Source organism: Lentinula edodes, assembly GCF_021015755.1.
Source record: "Lentinula edodes strain Le(Bin) 0899 ss11 chromosome Unknown C8R40scaffold_16, whole genome shotgun sequence".
Classification (NCBI taxonomy): domain Eukaryota; kingdom Fungi; phylum Basidiomycota; class Agaricomycetes; order Agaricales; family Omphalotaceae; genus Lentinula; species Lentinula edodes.
Window position 1 is genome coordinate 629,259 of NW_025764322.1, and position 16,416 is coordinate 645,674.

Genomic DNA, 16,416 nt, shown 5'->3' on the forward strand with positions numbered 1-16,416 from the left:
ACTTCGAAGGGCTTTTAAGCTAAGCAAAGTAGCAAATAATGGAGTGAAATTCAGACTAGAGGCGTTTTTAAACAAGACTTGTTGATATTATTTGTCGCTGTTTTCTATCGACCCCGGCGCAAGACTTTCGGTTAACTAATATCGATGGGGACGACTACACCCAGTATCAGCCTAGCAGCCGACGTGGACACGATACCCGGAATAGACGAACCAACGCGTGTGGTTCTACGGAGACTACGAGGGCAAGGATTCGATGGGACAAATTTGTACGTAGACTTGCTGCTGATAATGCAAGGTAATGATTGAACGAACTGAATGAAAACAGGTCTTTACATCGACAGCAGCTCGCAGCTGTGTTAGTGTTACTTTATTCGGATAGCACGGGCTCAATCCAAGTGCTCCTCACCACACGATCTAAATCACTGCGGTCTCATCCTGGACAGACAGCGTTACCGGGAGGTAGAATTGACGAAGAGGATAGGGAGCCAAAGGTTTTATGGGGTGCTGTGAGTGATTGTCACTGAACACAACCGTGTTTATATATGGATGGATAGTTTAGGGAAGCATACGAGGAAGTCGGGTTACCCTTTCCTTCCAGTCTGATTATCGACAGTGACAATGACATCCCACATATACCGAACATCCACATCCTCTGTACACTCTCCCCACATATATCCCAATGGGGTATCATTGTCGTTCCAGTTGTCGCTTATCTCTCCGGACCAGTATCCTCCTCCGCGTCCTCACCACCATTGCATACCTATATCCTGACACCAACTCTAACACTCCAAGCAAACCCCACCGAAGTCGATCGAATATTCACACATCCCTTGGAATCAATCCTAGATCCTTCCTCCTCCGTCTCCATCAGAGATTTGGCGGAGAAAGGATCAGAGGATTGGCCGTACGATGAAGAGCTTTACGTACGTTACCTGTATAATACCGTTTTGTGCATATATCTCTGACTTCCACATCCATCTATGGCAGAACTACACCGACCGCGTTTATCCACAACTCGGCCCTAACCACAACAACAACACCGACACCACCGACAACATCCCCAGCTCCATTTATAGAATGCACCGCTTCCGCTCAGTAGCGTCACCCATAAAAGGATTGACTGCTGAGATTCTGGTATGTTGTTTTTACATTCCTTTTCCATTTGTTCGTTGCGGTCTTACTATCACTACTGTCACTCACGTACCTCTTCACTCCTACCTCCATCCGTCCTTCCTACCTCCACCTACCTCCCTGTATCCCTGACCTCCTACCCTCCTACTACCTCTATCCCTCTATCGATTCCTCACTTTATTCGATACCCTTCTATCTCTCTAGCTCCGCACAGCCTACATCGCCTATGCCCGTCCTCCCACCGCGCCGATTGAGCAATACGCTCCTGGGCAGGTGAGAGGCTTCAAGGATGCGTAGTGTATAGACTGTTTTCTGGTGGGGTTTTGGTGTTTGTGGGAAAGAGTGGGTGGAGTCAATGTATCTTTGGATGCATTAGATCTTTAAATGGAATGAGGACGGAGGACGGAAGATGGATAAAGGAGAAAGGAGAAAGGAGAAGGATGATGGGTTGTTGGTTTTGTTCCGTGTTGGTGGATTGAGAGGGGATGGGAGATGAAGGGAGTGAGGTAAGAGGTTATGTTATGAGTAGAATCTCTGAGGAAATGAGGGGATACAAGAGACGAGCAGAAACAATAGAGTATAACAGGATGCGTAGAAAGGGAACATGAGAGGATATGGAGATGAGAGTGTTTAAAGAAGAGGATATGGTACAATCTAGATGAGAGTGTTCAGACTATGAAAAGATATGATAGATGAGTGAGAGAAGAGAAGTTCATGAGATGATATGAGACGATACAAAGAATATAAGAGGATACAAGAGGATATAAGGATATACATGAATATAAGAGGACAAGAATAGAGAGGGACTTTCAGTTCCACAGTTTGAGGTGGTTTAAAGGGATTTCAAATGGTTTGTGAGAAATTTTGACAGGGTTGACATGGTTTGATAGGGTATAAGTAGGGGGAAAGAGGATATCAGGACACAGTTGTAGGAGAAGAATTCAAGAGGATATATTCATTGATATAGTCTACAAAGATTTGAGAAAACTTGAAACTTGAAAGATAAGATCATCCTGAGTTGATCCTGAGTCAGAATACTTATCTTATAATCCTCTCACACAGATACTATCCCTTTTTTTAATCAGTGGATATAGGTGTTTTCCTATGTCAATCTTAGTACAACCCAGTCCAGATAATGTAGTCACTATCAGTACATACTGGACAGTGAATTTATAGTGACTGTGGTACTTGTTCGAAAGTATCGATAATCTTTCGATGGCAAATAAAAATAGACGTGCACGCGCAAACAACTTTCGAGTAAGCGCGCCTTGTACATAGTACGGCTGGCTACCCATGATCGACTGCGTAACGTCTATGTATATGTACTATACAATTGTACCATTAACATTCTTCGAAGTCCGAACCTACCACCCACCCACAACCAACACCCAATCAACACATTATCTATCTATCTCTCGATTAAATCACGGCGTCCAAGTAGTGTTCTGTACATGCATCAACATTGATACTTAACTTCCAGGAAACGAGGAGGGGGATAATAGGATGACTTACAAGAGGCAAATCCCGAGAACTCCCCCCGACAGAAATCAAAAAGTCTCCATTCGGCACATACCACAACTGGTCAACAACAGACCACGAGCTGACGTCCTTGCGCCGAATTGGGAAGGTGACGACAGCAGAATCACCGGCAGGTAAATCTTTGATCTTGTCGAAACCGCGTAGTTGACGCACGGGTTGGTTGTCTCCTGGGATGGAGATGTACTTTTAAATGGAATGTGAAAAACAAAGAAAAAAACAAAAAAAAAAGGGATTTTCGACGTTAGCTAGCGCAAAACTTGTGTGGCAAATGAACGAACCAATTGAGCGACTTCACTCCCAGTAAGGTTCCCAGTGTTAGTGATGGTCGCGAACACAGTGAATATCACGTCGTAAAGCGAATTGGTGCCGTCCCATTCAGCGAATGGCTCCGCTGTTTCCATTACAGACGAGTAATCTTTCGCCCACCGACCGTGATCGACGATCAAGTTCGAGTATGTGAAGGTTGTGTAGGATAGACCGAATCCGAATTCTGAATGAGAGTAAGGCGAGACAAGACAGGAAAGTTTGAGTAATGATGATAAGGTAATAGAGAGTGGAGGGGTATGAATACGTTACCATATCGAGGAGTTATACCCATCTTGTCGAACCAGCGGTAATCGATGAATACACCTTCCGTAAAATTTGATTGAGGAGAGTATGCATCGGTGTATACAACACCGTTAGGCTACATACCACAATCAAACACCGTAGGAAAGGAAACCGAAGAAAAAAACTTACAACATAATCATCAATACTCTTCCCCCAAGTCCACGGAAGCTTCCCACTCGGCGCAACATCACCATACAAGACCGGAACCAGACTATTTCCAGCTTCTTGCCCAGGGAGATACGCAACGAGGATCGCCGTAACATTTGGGTTGTCCGCCCATTTTTCAATATCCACGACACCGGTGGTGTGTATCACGACGACGACGTTGGACGAATACGTGACGGCGAGATCCATGAGGTTGTCACCGTCGCCTCCGAGGGAAAAATCAGGCGCATCTGCACCTTCCTCGGAATATCGGTTGAGGAAGACAAAGGTAACGTCGGCGTCAGGGAGGAGGGCGGCGATTGCGTCTTCTGCGCCGGTGGTGGTGTTGCTGTTTGCGACGACTGCGGCGATCTAAACGGAAGAGGTTGAGTGATGGGTTTTTATTATTGAGGAGAAGAAGAGCTAATTAAGTTCAGTCATCGAACCTCGGCGTTATCTTCGATTGCCCTTTTCTGCAGCGCTTCGAGGGGAGTGATGGTGTATGGTGAAAGTGCCGACCCGCTTCCGCCTCCTGTTGTCAAGGTACCATTCTAAAACCATAGTAAAGTCAGTCAAGTCAATAATCAAAGCGATTATAAATAAAAGGCAAGCTACGATACGAGGAATAATGAGATAAAACATACAAGGTTGTCGATATCACAGGCACTGTTTGCCAAACCACAAGCATTGGGACCGAGCACGTTATAAGTAGCATCGTTGCCTTATGGACCAAATGAGTGAGTATATTTATGGAAACAAAGTGAAGTCCGAAGATTCAACGTACCCAATACTGCAATCCGCTGCGGGTGTTTCAAGGGTAGACTACCGGTGTTCTTCAGGAGAGTAACGCTCGCGCTTCCGATTTCCTTTATCAGCTCCGCGGTCCCTGGTTTCCGAACGTTTCGATACCCAGAAGTAGCATTCAAAGTAGGCGCTCCGATTGTGTTCTGTTTACCACCGACACGATATTGAGTACGATGAGATCGATAAATTCGAAGTGGTTAGTAAGTGGGTGCTCACATAAACAAAGGGTGGTGGTGGATTAGTATCTTGACCGAGGTAATAGTACCCAGTCAGGATGCGAACTGCTTTGTCTCGAACGAGATCTTCGCTGACTGTGCCGTTGTTGATCAATTCAACCAATGTTGCGCCCCAGAAATCTCCCAGCGCTCCCAGAAATCCTTTTCCAGGCATAGCCTAATCGTGAGAGTTTTGGCATACTTAGCACGACATAAAATACCGATTCCGACTAAACAACTCACCACATCCAAACCATTCTCTGCAGCCGGTACACTGTCCCATTGTCCTCCCCAGTCACTGACTACACCTCCCTGGAAGTTCAGTTCAGTTTTGAGGAGTTGATTAAGCCCTTTGGCGTTGCTACACGAATGAGTGTTGTTGATACGGTTATAGGAACACCTGTAGAAGGTTATGATTGATGAGTTAGGAAAAACTTGGGAGATATAGATATTCCGAATGAGATTCACATGATATGATTCGTTCCAGCCCGAACAGCTTCAGCAAATGACCACATGTATAGTTCGTGCATGGTCAAGTCGTCGACGTTGGAGGAAATTCTGTGAATAGCAACATATAGTTAGACACGATCGTGCCGGAAGGGTATGGATGAGACTCACGGCAACTGAATATCCGCTTGCGAAACTGTTGTTGTTGAATGTAATGAATATAACGAGCCATAAATTGGAGAGGGGAATTTACTCGCCTCCGTCGATGTCGATATAGAGATTTCTCGATGTTTCCTGTTCATATGCTATCCACTGGAACAAACATTATCAAGAACGGCTTGGCGAAAGGAACAGGAAATTGCTCATACGTGCTTTGAGACCGTGGCTACGCCAGCATCGGTCAAGCCTTTTACAGATAGGTAAGAAGCTTCGCCACAAGCATAAGGATCAGCAAAAGTCCCTTCCCAGCCTCTTCCGTTCCTTTGGATATTATGCTTCAGATCAGTGTGCGCTTTTTTTTTCGAAGATCATGACTTACAAAGGCGTACGACCAAGTGCTGGATTTGAATTAGACACCAAACACATTACAGAGTTTAAGCATGAACTTACGACCGCCAGTGACAGGTGCCAACTAGGTAGTGGTGAAAAAGTTACTACAAGGAGTACTACGAGTGGGAGAAAAACTCACTGCAAGATGCACGCCTTGATCATGGAACTCTTGTCCCATACCTCTAGCACGAGCATACATGAGCGTCCGGTCCCAAGTGGCAGCAACGGTAAGACCAGCTGGAAACTGAGAACTTCCATGCACACCACGAGGCCCGATAGGTCCGTCTTGAAGACAAAATTCGGGAATTCCAAGTCGAGTTACAGCACCCGTCACTCCTGAACACAAACCTATAACCCCTGAGGTGATCTGGGATTGCCCTCGTTGAGAATAATCATACGAATGATTTTCTCTGGACGCACGTTGGCTAATTCTTCCACGGTCATCTCAGTGACTGTCGCTTTCGCTTTTTTGAAAGCAGAAGCCCACGATTTGCCTCCATTAGCAAGCGCTGCGATAGAAAAAAAACTTTTGGTCAGACCTGGATCGATTAACATTAACCAGAGAAAACGTACGCGCTGGCCATTGAGTGCTGTTGGATTCATCTCCAGTAGAATTTAGGTCGCGACGAAAGATACTGCGTTCGGAGCCAAGCCCTAAGCCAGAAAAGTATGCGAGGGCAGGGGATACTGAGAAGAGAACCGCGAGGGAGAGTCTAGCTGGGAACATGATCAAACTCAACAGAAAAGTGAGAAGACAGCTTGAATGCTGGCTTTATAGTTTTTGGGGACATTGTCGGCGTGTAGGTAACTGCTGGTACCTGGGTTCAGAGTTCGTAACTCCTGAATTTCTTGCATATCGATTGCGGAGTGCTTGCGGAAGTCGGCTGACTCCTGCTGACTCTCAACCAAACTCAACCCCACCGATGCCTTCCAAGGCACCGATTCCTCCTCATACCCCTACTTTCTCTGGAGAGATCCGGAGAGATACGTCGGGTGCTCATTTGTCTCGGGGTCCGATGCCAGACGTTACACTTGGCCCCGATTCGACGGACCAGAAATCCGATTTCCAAGAAACAGCGGGAAACCTGGCTCATGAAAATCACACTCACGTGATGATCCCCATCACCGACGCCCGACTCGGACCTGCGCCCGACCACCCTTCGAAATTTGAAATCCCGACCGATACCCCGGATATTCACAAATTGTTAGGTCCCCCGACTCGAAACATTTGCGTATTGTGCGTATCTTTATTGAGCTTGGATGCTTAGCTTCCATATTGTATAGACTTGTATTTTTGGCTGGCTGAATTGCTAATAAACGATCTCTCTGGCGCGGTAGAAAGCGCACTTTTGTCATGCAGTTTTTTGACTTGGCCTTGTTGCGGAAAAACTCTCTTGGGGCTGAACTTACTCATCTGAGTAATCGCATCGTTGTTGAACTGACCTCATTCTCGAAAAGAAGCGCGCGCTTGAAAGTTGTCGCTATTAGTGATTACCGCTGATTACCGCCCATTTCGTTCCTTGTCCTCTAACTATGGCTTCAAGGACTCTTTAATGCCACTTCTTGAATACTTCACCATTTAAATGGCAGTACCGGAACCAATCCCTCGCGCTCATACGGCACTTGGCAGTCTTGCTATCGTAGTCGACTCTTCTGTGGCGCTTGCGGGGAATTGGCACACAATCCTCAAGTATCTTGGTTTATTTGTGCAGAGGTTAATACTGACGAATCATGGAGCTGGTGTACGTCGCAATCATCAAGTCCCCAAACTTCTTTCTCTCATATATGATTACAGTACCGCATTGCGTGGGTGACCTACGGGCCACCCGACAGTCTTTCCTCTTTACTGCTTTGTAAACGTTTTTTCGCTGAGATCGCGGAAGTCACAAATGTAATCAAGGCCCAGGATGAACTGTATCAGCTTGGTGTAGGAACTACGCACTCTGGAGGGACAAGAGGTATGGCGATGTTAGAGGGTTTAGTTGCTGCTGTCGAGGTACGCCATGTACGAGTGGCTCATTACCAGCTCATCCACTCATTTGTTTTCTCAGTTATTCGATACACTCATTTCTTTATCTGATATTCCCCGAAAGTCACCTTCGCACATTTTGCACATTACGGCGTCCTTCCCAGATAATGCCAAACACCCTCATGAAAATATGTCTTCACTGTTAGATGAAGTCACCTGGGAAACTTTGCCAGCGGAACTCAGTAAAGTTAGCGACTCGTCTCTTACCTTTGGATGCCATAACTCAACGCCATTGTGTAGCGCAATATCTTTCTAAGCTCTATCGTCCTCAATCCAAAGAACAATACGAAAATACCCGAACTCCATTCATCTGCAGCTTTAAACACTGCTCCAACATCATGGCTCCCTGTCGATGCACCGCACAAAGCATATGTCGCTTTGCTGAGCATCCCCCAGAAAGGTTAGTACTACGAATTTCGCGTTGCATAATTAATCAATTCTTCAATGTCCATTTAGGCGTCAAGCGTCCGGCGGACCAAATGAACGCCATAGAGCAGCCGCCAGAAAAACGATCAAATGTCTTCTCAGGATCTCCACCGCGCAACAATCCGAATCCGAACGTGAACGTGAACACAAATCCCCCACCGACAACGAATTCTGCTAAACCTCCTAGCTCGGGTACTCATAGTCAACCACAACCCAAGCCTTTAAACGCACCAACTCAACCACCAGCAGGTCAACCTGCCCAACCTGTACCACCCTCGAACCTCGCAAACCTTCCCCCGCCGAACTCTACCCAAAAGATCCCCTGGCCAGGCATCGGAAATTTGACTCCCAACGAACTCTTCCAGCGTCTTAGACATTTCGAGGACATGCGTCGTCGGACAGACGCCGTTTTGACGCAGGCTATAAACAGCGGAGATTCGAGCAAAGTGGAAATGGTCAAACAGCAAACTGCGCAATGGGAACCGATGTTCTTCAAGGTCAGGAATATGGTTTCGCATTATATAACTGCGTTGAGGAGGGCTGGAATGGCAGGACCGGGAGCACCGGGAGGAGCACCAGGACAAGTTCAGGCGTCGACTTCGACAGGTGTCGGTGCTCCAACAAATAATCTCAATCCCAATCCTGGGAATACCGATATCTCATCCCAGCCTCCGACAACACAATCCAATCCGCATCCAAATCCTCCGTCTTCTTCAAATGTCGCTTCGTCACCTGCCACGAAACCAAACGACAGTTTGATGCCAGTTAATTCTTCTATCACATCAGCAACCTCACCTGGTCTTAGTGCACCCGCCTTATCATCATCAACTCCTTCTTCAAAGTCACCTTCGAAACCTTCGCCGAAACCCTCTGCTATCAAACCCTCGCCGAAGCCTAAACCCAAAGGGTCCCCGATAAAAAACGCGGCTTCAACCGTTTCTACCGCTCCTTCTATCGGTGCGTCGTCTACCGCGGGTTCGAGTACATCGACCAATCCCGCTGTTGACGGATCCGGTCCCAACCTGGCATCGGGACTCCCAATCCCATCGAGCTTACCACCTGAAGCTGCGCTACAGATGCAGAAGCTTATGGAACAGGGTGGCAGAGGACATCCGAGGGATATGGCGATGGGTAGTATGGGCCAAGTGAGTCCGAACGTGACGGCGGCGGGTGTTGCGCCTCAGCCGTCGCCGCAAGGGATGCAGGGAATGATGCCAGGACAAGGGCAATCCGGACAGCAACCACAAGTGGGTGGAGTCGTTGGCCCTGCGGGAGTGGGAGCAATGAGTTCAGGTTCTGTATCCAACACACCTTCTACCAGTACAGGAGGGCAAAACGGTGGCATTCCAGCGTGGACTGGAGGATTATTCTACCCTGGTGAGCCAAATGGTACGAGAAAGGACTTTAGGATATCAGTTATGGCGATGAGTGCCAATCATTTGGAGTGGTAAGTCGTGGTCTTTTCTCATATTATGCTATCGAAGTCTTGCTTCATCGAAATTACTAATCATTTATTTCTCCTTATAGTCGCGCTCATACTTGGCCAATGGAAATGACCCTCACTCACACACGGGACCCTGTTGTCAGTCTCGCTGAATTTCAGATGTGGGCAAAGAAAACGAGACCGGTCGTTTGCACAATCAAGCCTCACGCTAGGAATCCGGATGCACGACAGAATGCTTTCAATGAGAATTACTTCAATGGAATACAGGCGCTGATCCGGCAATCGAAGACCGTGAGTTCGTCTCAGTCATACATGCTTTACTCTAATGTGTAACTTCTCTCTTTCTGGCGTTGTCATCGTTAGTACATTGTCTCTTCTTGGACTCTCCCTTCCGGTGCACAGACGAACAACGTCTTGTTCGCAATCGTACCTCCTCATGGATTCATCGGTGCCTTTTTCCCTGCGACTGGGATCCCTGAAATGCCTAAACCGATACCCGGTTCCACGATGCCCGGTGGCTTACTAGGTAGATTACCCGGAGGGGTTAGTGGAGAAAATATCGGAGCACCACCCGCAGGGGGTGCAGGAGGCGGAGGTCCCACGCCTGGAACAAATATCGGTCCACCCAACATTCTCGCCATATTACAATCATTCCGAGTACCTCCCGATTTAACAGCCAGGATACTACAAATGCCGCCAGAGCGTCAAATAATGGCCCTCAAGTCACTAGCGCAGACCAAGGCTCAGCTTCGCGGTCAGGGGCCAGGACAAGGAGGTGCTGCAAGTGGTAGTGGGCAGGCGGGTATAGCCGGGATGCATAAATCTGGAGGCTCGAATGTCAATATCACTGCTGCTGCCGCTGCGATGGCATTACGAATGCAGCAATCTGGTGGGATCGGAATCCCCCAGGGTATGCAAGGTAGCATGCAGGGCACATCAGGTTTGAATATGGCTGGAATTCAACGACAACTATCAGGACAGGATGGGAATAAGCCGAATCCCCAAGGCGCTGCGAATATAGCTGCGTTAATCAACGGAATGAGAGGGAATATGGGCGGAATGGGTGGAATGAATGCGGCAAACATGGGAGGTACAGCGGCAGGAAACATGTTCCAGCAGCAAATGGCACAAATGCAACAAATGCAACAGAATCGTTCCATTTTTGGAGGACCAGCTGGTACCGGTGCTGGGGGTGTAGGAGGAAAAAATTTGAGTCTGGATATGATACAGTCATTCATGCATCGCAATGGTCAGGAAGGGCAGGGTGGGGGACAAGGTGGATAGAGAAACCCGTTCGTTTTCGCGGGAACTTTTTCGTCATGCATTGTTCACTGTTATTCTTGGTTTTGTCCTCGGCTCAAAATCGCGTTTATATTATTGCAATCATCCTTGCTCGAATCACCACAGATCTAAATCCACAATTCTTACCTCGGTACAAACATCTTAGCTTCTGACTGAATCCACGAACCAATCAATCTCTCGAGAAGCACAACTTCTTATGACAAAGCCACGTATGACTTGGCTTCTAAGTTAACAAGCACTGACGATGTCGTTTGAAGGTCCCATCCCGTGCTATCCTGGCGTTAATCTTTCACTACGTCACGGGCCATAAATGTTGGGCGTAAAAAGAAACGGGAAATGTTATGGAAAACTTGAACTTTTGCAGTACATAGAGTGTATACAGGAGTAACCAGGTGCCCTGGGCACCTGGCAGAACAATCGGATTTCATGCTGGGCACGTAACCAGCACAATACATGAAAATCCACAAATTGGGATGTTCCCTTTCTAGTAGTAGCTCAATTGGCGCTTAATTGTGTATTCCTTTGTTACTGCGATTACATTGTATTCAATGCGCCTGGCCCAGTATGATCATCGTCTCCTCATTGTCAATGGTGATGTCTACTATTCATTGCATCTGTAAAATGAGACTGCTAGTGGCTTCACAAATTCACAGAAATCTCTTCCTTCTTGCAATGCATCTGCAAAATATCCCAATCGTGTTAATCCGTCGATCATTTGTGATCCTTCCTACCTTCTACTTCCTTGTCTTTCCTCTATATCATTGCCGAACCTTTAGGTAAGGCTTCTTACTAAAATCTTTCCGTTCATTTTGTAGGGGGGAAGTTGAGCTTGGCCATCTCCCACGGTCATGTGCTAGTAACAATTACATCATTATTACTTTGTGTTGGTGGCAAGAACATCATTCAAGGTATTGCTGCTGAATCTGCATTTGTATGGAGAATTTGAGTGATAGAAGCCCAGTTTTGGGAACAAAAAAATTGTGACTAGACTGAGTTTGCCAAATGGTGTTTTAGGCACATTGGTTCCCAAAACCTATGAAATACTCATGAAATACTCATAAAGATAAAGATTATGCAGTGTTAGCCACTGTAAATTTTTCCAGACACAAGGGCAAAGATCTAGTCCATTGAAATTGTGTCATCCTGAGCCCAATCACTCAAAGCTTTGAACTTTGTCTGCCAAACTCTGGAAATCTTTTGTCCAGCAATTCAAAAGCCATCTCCTGTCTTTGCCTTTACTTCACATAATGCCTAAGGCCATTCAATGAATGTAGCTTGCATAAACTTTAACAGTTGCCATTCAGTCCAAAGTGCATATGTGATACTTTCTTGTGTTTGCTCACTAAAAAGTTTACATATGTTATGGCCATTCAGATTAAAATGACATTTCTCTGAGTTAGAAGAATTGAGACCCAAGTTGAAGAGGATTAAGAATGTGGCAATGAAGACAGTGCAGGCTGCAAGAAGTGACTTGTCATGGTATCATAGCTTTCAGCTCAGTTCAAGTAGCTTCAACTTAGCTGTTCCATGTGATGAGTCTAGGTTATGAAGCTCCTAGTCTCTATCTCCATCTGCAAAACCTGCAACTCTGGTTAAGGGTCTGAAAGCAGTTGAGAGCAGATCTGAGGGCTATCTGCTCTAAGCCCATAGCCAAAAATCCAGGTTTTGCAGATGCTCTTCAGTTTTCATTTTCCATTCACCACTATTACACCACCTGTCCCAGTAGCTAATGGCTTCCAAGGGCAAGGCATAATCCTCATAGCAAGTTAGATTTTGCACAAAAGGCATCAGAAGAGGTGTATGTTTCTACTTCCCTGGAAATTTTTGTTTTTACTTATGATTCATCTACAAAGCCTGTATTTGGTTGAGGGTTTGAAAGCCGTCGAGAGCATTTCCCAGCAGTAAAAGCACTAGGATATACTCTCAGCCCATTTTGCAGATGTAGCAGATGAACAATTGAAAGTGTTCGGCACCTGCCACTTGCGGCCTTACCCCCAGTCATATATTCTCTTAAATTCATCTTGTTCCTCTTGGGCCTTGCATTGTGCACCTAAGCTTGTCATTTTCCCGAAACATCTGGTCCAAGCAGTTCATAGTGGCCAATATTTGATTAAAGTGGTTCTGATTGGCCATTGTCCATGCTCATCTAGCTTTATCGAGGTGAGTAGAAAGTCCTGTTTCTCTTCTGCCTGCTCTAATGCAATGTCTTCACAGACTTCTGAATCTCAAATTTCCGGATTTCAAGAGACCCAGATTTCAAGGAGTTTTTTCCACAGCTTTGCTTTGGACCCTTGTATCACCTTTCCTATCGAAGCAGGGATGGGAATTCCTCAACCTCTCGTAAATGAGTCAAACATAGCCTCTCATGAACTTTCTCCAAATGCCAATAAACGACACTGCACTTGTAGTATCCTCCCAAAATCATCTCCGCCAATCAATCCAACTTTATCTCCAGATAGCGGGAATGACACACTATCTATCTTTTCAGCTCTAAGCTCAGATGATATTAGTACTCTACAGGCTGAGCTTGATGAAGAAGATCTTGACCACGAGACTCATTCGATCCAATGTGCTTTGCAGGAGGCTATGCAAGCATCCAATTCCAAGAAAGACAATTATTCACGCCATGTTTCATGTTATGTGAGCTTCATTGAAGTGGAACGTGAACGTCGTTCTCAAGAGCATCCAAATCGGAAAAGTAATCTTACCACTGAGCCTATCACGGTTGCCAAGGGTGCACTGTTTCTTAACTTTGAGACTACACGACCAAAGGTATTCACTGATTTATTATTTGATTGACCCTGTTACTCATGCACATATACTCAGACTAAAGGTGGAACTGGAACTGTAGGAGCAGAATCCATCAGTCAAGCTATCAGTGCCCTCGAAAATCACCGATTCAACCATCAACATGAGAAGATTTATAAGAACTGCCTGTCAAGTCCATGCCTCGGGCCTCCATTCCGCCGCCCGGTATTCCGAAGGTCTACCTCTTATTGTAATCTCTCCTTATTGTTCTTTCTCATTACACATACCCTTTCATTCTAGTCCCTCCTTATTGTTTTTTACTCTACCCTGCAGGTACTACTCGTATAGCTCCTAGTAGTTAGTCTAGCACTCCGCACCGATGCGCCGATCCGTAGATATAAATACTGCCTGTACGCTACTGTAGTTCCTCAGTTTAATTATCAACTTAGATCTCCCTTCCCAACTTAGCTCTTCTCTAAGTCTTCAGGCTCAACGCCTTGAAGTACGTTCTACTCAACCTTAGGACTTAAACGTTCTTTGGTTCGCTCCTCGTCACCGGCGATACCGCCGCTCCGACTTGGCTGCTACTCTGCTCCTCCCTTCTATACTCTTGATCTCCAGGGACTAACGGCGTAACAGTGGTGTTGTTAATAACTTCACTACTGTCCCACTCGACCTCCCGCACTTAGACACCTTGTGGCCTCTGGCACGGTTACACGGTGTACATGATCTTAACACTGCCCTGAATCGCAAAAGAAGCTTTGAGAGGACTCCCGGATTAGTGCATTTGAAAAGTTCGCTCATCAAAATGAGCATCTTTGTGCTCTCAATGCAGAGAAGATGAAGATGAGTGGGCCACTCTCTGGTGGGTAGTTGATTTCTCCTCTCAAGATTCATTCTTATCCATTATTAGCAACATATACCCCTGCACAGTTGAGAAAACTCGCTATTTCATCACTGCAACCCACTCACAATACTCCAACATCAATGGCCCAGAGTTTATGTGATTGTGCAGTAATTCTTTTATGTACAGCCATGGCATTCCATGGAGACTCAGTCCGGTCACTGCAGCTATCAGATCTTGGGGTAGAAGATATGCCGCTTCCAGCTATAGCGCCAGGTGTTACTGTCAAGGTGAGTAAATATTTGATATTTAAGCCTAGGCTCAATATATCTTGCATAGATCCTCACTGTGATCCACGATAATGCCAAACATAACAAAGAAGGCCAACCAGAAACTCATGCAGCCTTGCGACACCTCTATCCAGAGATGTGTTGCATTGGTAGTTTGGCATTTTATTTCTTTGGTTTGTACCATATCCTCAAATGATCTCAGCCAAATTTCAAGCCAGATTTCGACGACCCTGATGCCGGTGAACTTGGGAGGCGCAAGTGGTGGCAGTACCTAGTTTCTTTTGGCAATAAAGGCCCTGACACACAGATGTCATATGATAGTAAGTCATACAATATCACCAATCCTGAATTCTTGAACATATTCCTGTGTTTAATAGGCCAGTGTCTCCGTACAAATGTGTTGTATGCTATGAATGACATTCATGTATCTTCGGTGACACATGGTGGTCAACACTATGTTCCGAAAACAGCTGGTGACAATCGTGCTTCTTTGGAAGGGCATAAGGCATTGGGAAAATGGAAAGAGGGACGTGGTGCATTTGAGAATGCATATGACCATCAGCATCCTCTGGATGGCATGTTAGGAGTGGCTATGTTTGATGCGCAGCGTCCAGATAGTTATACCTGTGCTAGGAACTGCCTCCAGCCTCCACCAACCCTTCTGGTGTCACTTTTTCCCTGGGTCGAAGAGGAGCAGCAGGCTCTTGCAGAGCGTCATTGACTTTGTGGGAAATGGGCTGAAGATTACAGCCTTGACCAATTTCTCAGTTTATTGCTTTATCTCTGTGTTGTTCTTCTCCAGGATGCCACCCTGATCTACGTTGAACATCCTGACAGTCACATATTCAAATATACACCTTTCGACTCCATGATCTTTTGTGATTGGGCTCAAACTGCAAAAACAACTGTTGAGGTGGCCGAGACTGAAGCTCGCAAAGCTTTCAAGAATATTCCAACAAATCTTGTTTCATCCCTCCATGGAGTTCTTGTCACAGAGCGGATTGAGTCTGAACGCTGCCATGAATTGCTCCGCCAGGAACTTCTATCTATTGATTCCACAACTAGCAAGACAAAGAATTGGCTGCAAAAATGGAAGCGTGAATCAGTATCGATAATAGGTGGTATGTTCATTCCGAGTTGCCATTATATTTGCAACTTACAAATGTTTATCCAGAAGCAATTCTGTTATCAGCCAATACAAATTCTCCCAACTTCCGGACCCTTGGTGCTGCTTCACTGTCCTACCCATTGTTAGGACCTGCACCTTCTTCACTATCAGCTCTACAGCATCACCCCGCATTGACCTCCATCGTCCAACCAACCTCCACTGCAGCTTCTTTTGCACCGCTTAATCCTGGAGTCCTCATTCAACCAAATTCTCCAAATGATTCTCTCAATTCAAATGAGCAGAGATCATGGACGGAACTGATACAGAGGTATGGAGAGGCTAAGCTTCACAAACATAAACCTTGGGAATGGAATAGTGAATGCAAGGAACATCTACCGTCCTACAGATATCAGAAACCGTCCACACTTTGTGAATACTGGGAGGAGCTGACAATAGGTTTGAATGGGTACATCTCGATACAGGAGTTGAACAATTGGTGGGAGGCCCACTGGCGACAGAATATCAGTAGATTGAAAACAGACAAGTGCCGGTATGATCGAGTTGAGCAGCTCATCAATACACTCAGGTCGCAGGACAACTGGACTATCAATCTTGTCTAGCATTTTCTAGATGACCGATTCCCTATCCCTACAGAGGAGGTTCCACATCTGAAAACAACAAGAAGCTTTATTACTTACATACAGAAGAAGGACAGTTTGGGAATGAATGATGTACTCACTGCTGCAAATTCTTATCCTTAGACTATCATAACAATGAATGTATACAT

General features: G+C 45.9%; 6 protein-coding genes across 6 annotated transcripts; 5 read left to right on the forward strand and 1 right to left on the reverse strand.

Annotated features, from left to right (window-relative positions):
- The first annotated feature begins 50 nt into the window (after positions 1–50).
- C8R40DRAFT_193293 (uncharacterized protein) lies at positions 51–1,855 on the forward strand. Its single transcript, XM_046234299.1, has 5 exons — positions 51–266; positions 326–506; positions 555–923; positions 988–1,134; positions 1,336–1,855. Exons 1-5 carry the CDS (start codon positions 145–147, stop codon positions 1,426–1,428), a joined length of 912 nt encoding a protein of 303 aa, XP_046086829.1. The 5' UTR covers positions 51–144; the 3' UTR covers positions 1,429–1,855.
- Positions 1,856–2,248: 393 nt separating this feature from the next.
- C8R40DRAFT_1103272 (beta-D-xylosidase/beta-D-glucosidase) lies at positions 2,249–6,524 on the reverse strand. The gene is made up of 19 exons (XM_046228020.1): positions 6,012–6,524; positions 5,859–5,947; positions 5,578–5,805; positions 5,499–5,520; positions 5,428–5,446; positions 5,258–5,369; positions 5,147–5,201; positions 5,061–5,085; positions 4,911–5,000; positions 4,686–4,842; positions 4,444–4,620; positions 4,208–4,370; positions 4,068–4,144; positions 3,870–3,974; positions 3,409–3,795; positions 3,247–3,355; positions 2,949–3,160; positions 2,644–2,853; positions 2,249–2,576 (listed from the first exon to the last, which is right to left on the reverse strand). The coding sequence occupies exons 1-19, from the start codon at positions 6,163–6,165 to the stop codon at positions 2,556–2,558; spliced, it is 2,412 nt and encodes an 803-aa protein (XP_046086830.1). The 5' UTR covers positions 6,166–6,524; the 3' UTR covers positions 2,249–2,555.
- A 399-nt stretch (positions 6,525–6,923) lies between these two features.
- C8R40DRAFT_193470 (uncharacterized protein) lies at positions 6,924–10,771 on the forward strand. The gene is made up of 7 exons (XM_046234300.1): positions 6,924–7,180; positions 7,234–7,434; positions 7,490–7,654; positions 7,708–7,867; positions 7,924–9,340; positions 9,421–9,628; positions 9,701–10,771. Exons 1-7 carry the CDS (start codon positions 7,022–7,024, stop codon positions 10,619–10,621), a joined length of 3,231 nt encoding a protein of 1,076 aa, XP_046086831.1. The 5' UTR covers positions 6,924–7,021; the 3' UTR covers positions 10,622–10,771.
- Positions 10,772–12,841: 2,070 nt separating this feature from the next.
- Positions 12,842–13,490, forward strand: C8R40DRAFT_1170343 (uncharacterized protein; the record flags this gene model as incomplete). The annotated part of the gene is made up of 2 exons (XM_046231520.1): positions 12,842–13,411; positions 13,473–13,490. 2 exons carry the CDS (start codon positions 12,842–12,844, stop codon positions 13,488–13,490), a joined length of 588 nt encoding a protein of 195 aa, XP_046086832.1.
- Positions 13,491–14,422: 932 nt separating this feature from the next.
- Positions 14,423–15,242, forward strand: C8R40DRAFT_1170344 (uncharacterized protein; the record flags this gene model as incomplete). The annotated part of the gene is made up of 4 exons (XM_046231521.1): positions 14,423–14,521; positions 14,571–14,694; positions 14,740–14,841; positions 14,899–15,242. The coding sequence occupies 4 exons, from the start codon at positions 14,423–14,425 to the stop codon at positions 15,240–15,242; spliced, it is 669 nt and encodes a 222-aa protein (XP_046086833.1).
- A 147-nt stretch (positions 15,243–15,389) lies between these two features.
- Positions 15,390–16,249, forward strand: C8R40DRAFT_1170345 (uncharacterized protein; the record flags this gene model as incomplete). The annotated part of the gene is made up of 2 exons (XM_046231522.1): positions 15,390–15,642; positions 15,696–16,249. 2 exons carry the CDS (start codon positions 15,390–15,392, stop codon positions 16,247–16,249), a joined length of 807 nt encoding a protein of 268 aa, XP_046086834.1.
- Between the last annotated feature and the right edge of the window lie 167 nt (positions 16,250–16,416).